The sequence below is a fragment of the Sander vitreus genome, chromosome 6 (genome assembly GCF_031162955.1).
Source record: "Sander vitreus isolate 19-12246 chromosome 6, sanVit1, whole genome shotgun sequence".
In the NCBI taxonomy this organism is placed as follows: Eukaryota; Metazoa; Chordata; class Actinopteri; order Perciformes; family Percidae; genus Sander; species Sander vitreus.
The window spans coordinates 1,464,045-1,466,544 of NC_135860.1; the positions used below are offsets into that span (position 1 = coordinate 1,464,045).

Below are 2,500 nucleotides of genomic sequence, written 5' to 3' on the forward strand. Positions count from 1 at the left end.
ATTAATTAAATAAAATAAATGGTATGTAATTTAAATAAACTATGAAGTTGTTGATTTCAAAAACAGAGATAGAGGTTTTATAACTTATCCCACTGACACGAAGACAGATCACACATATGTGATGTCAAATTTATGGACTTTTTACTGCTAAAAAAACATTTAAACTAACATTTTGATATGCCTAAAGTGTTTTATAGTCATGGATCTTACTGTAAGTGTTGATTTAAGAGGCTTAATTGATCAAACAAACAAACCGTGGTTGTCAATTTAAAAAACATTAACATTACTTTAACAAACGAAATGTTTCAAACATTTTTTCTAAATTAACGTAATGAAGAAACGAAGCGAGATATAAGTACTTTGCCATTATAAACAAACCTGAACTATGGCCTGTAGGCTGTGTATCGGGAGGAGAAAAAAAACACGGGCTACAGTTGGGCCAAAAATTCTGATAAGCTGCACAGGGGTGTCTAAACCTTTTTTAAAGAGTGCCAGATTTAAAACTGTGAAGATGTCCGTGGAACAATTGTCCCTTCTGACTTTTTTAAATGGCAATGTAACCAAATCTACACTACTCAGGCGTGAACAAAACTATTCTGCCTTACTTTTACGTCTGTAGTCAGATAATAGCGGTATGGAATACCTTAAACTTCCATGAAGTTAATAAATATCTTAACCTAATGTTCATTTTAAACATGACTTATTATGAGTAATACAAAGTTTGTTAAGATTTCACTTTACAACATATGACTCTTGCTCTTGTGATTGGCCCCTGGGCCGGACTTTGGACATGCCTGATCTAGCTTGTTTGGTAACGTCAGCTTATTTAATAGCTTTTTGTTATAGTTAATTAGCTAGCCTGCTAATTCTACCCATCATGCTTTTATGCTAACATATGTACAAAGTTAACCTTCATCTGCTGAGAGCACTGTGCTATCCTACGTTTTGACAAGAGTTTGTAAATGAATCATTTAGTTGTTACATTTGACTAATTTCTTCATTTAATTAAAGCTAGTTAGCTAGCTTGCTTGCATCATCTGTGTTAGAGAAAAGAATCACTAGCTTTACCAGCCTACTCACTGGAGTTCCTCAACTACCACAACCATAACATCCTCTACAAGTACATTTTTTGCTGTATTATTTGTGTCTCCTTCAAAACATGTCTTTTCTTTTTTTGATTAATTGCATTAACTGTAAAATTTAAATATCATTTGTATTTTCAAATGTTGTGTAATAAATGTGAAGTAATGTCTTTGTGTGTATGGTGTGTAATGTGATGTCGTAAATTGTCATACGACAGATTATAGGACCCCAGGATGAATAGCTTTTAGCTTATGCTGAAGCTAATGGGGATCCAAATAAAACAAACAAACAAGCATGCTCTTGAGAAAATGTATGTTTATTGGCTTTCCCAACTGAGGAAATTCACGCCCATGTTCGCTTCCGTTGACATTACGAGATGGGGGCATTGCCTTTGGTGGACGTGCCCTCGGAACACCTGGAAAAGTCATGACATTTTGTTAAGTTTTGATAAAATTAATTGTTACAGTAATCTTCCGTGTAAAGATTTAACATCAATTTTCTGTAGCTGTTGATGTAACGTAGTGCTAATATCTGCCGATGCATATCGTTTTGTTTACCATTACCTATGTTTCCGTCTCTTCCTTCACGTATACCAGCTAGCAGAAATTAGGTTTAAATAAATCGAGAACAACAACAGTGCCTTCCAGGTGAACAATAACATATACAGTAGAAAATTGTTAGTACATCGGACAAGGTTATGTTTTGGGATCATGGAACAACTACTGGCCTAGTTTTCTTTAAAACTTGGTGGAAGGGTGTAGCATAAACTTTAACGTTTATTTTCCTGTAGCTGTTGATGTAACGTAGATGCTAATTGTCAGTGTGTGACGTTTTGTTTACCATCACCTTCGTTTATTAATTTTCTCCTGGCGTTCCGTCTTTTCCTTCATGTATAACAGCTAGCTGAAATAATGTTTGAATAGAATTTGAATCTGATATGTTTGAATGACTTCGGGCAAGTGTATGTTTAATATTTATGTAAGTACACAACTAAATATAGAACATGGATCTAGTAATTTTTAGACATTTCAATGCGGGAATATTACATATTATACCTTCAAGTACAAGATCTGAATACTTCTTCCACCCCTGAAACATTGACAGGTGCAACAGATATTAATACTTGCAGTAAACTGAGCTCAGCATGAGAAATTATTATAAAAGCAAAGAAGAGGGTCATCTGCATAAAGTCAAATTCTAAAACCTGTATTTTTTCATTCTGTTTTGTTGCAGATAGTTTTGGTGTACAACAGTTCAGAGGAGCAGCTAACTGCCATCCCTGGAACAACACTGCAGTGGCTGGGTGGAGTTCGTCCTCGCGATGTTCCCGTCTGCGGCTTCAAAAACGACAACCCTGCCTGCCTCACAAGTCAGTGGACAAAACTAGAACCAGTTTACTTCAGTTGAACGTTGTTGT

At 35.3% G+C, this 2,500-nt stretch overlaps 1 protein-coding gene across 2 annotated transcripts in view; it reads left to right on the forward strand.

Annotated features, from left to right (window-relative positions):
- The window catches only part of LOC144519103 (atrial natriuretic peptide receptor 1-like), a 111,042-nt gene that overhangs the window by 81,452 nt on the left and 27,090 nt on the right, over positions 1–2,500 (forward strand). For both annotated transcript variants that reach the window (XM_078252001.1, XM_078252002.1), the window contains exon 7: positions 2,317–2,452. In XM_078252001.1, coding sequence (XP_078108127.1) covers positions 2,317–2,452 — 136 coding nt within the window. The remainder of the gene's footprint in view (positions 1–2,316; positions 2,453–2,500) is intronic.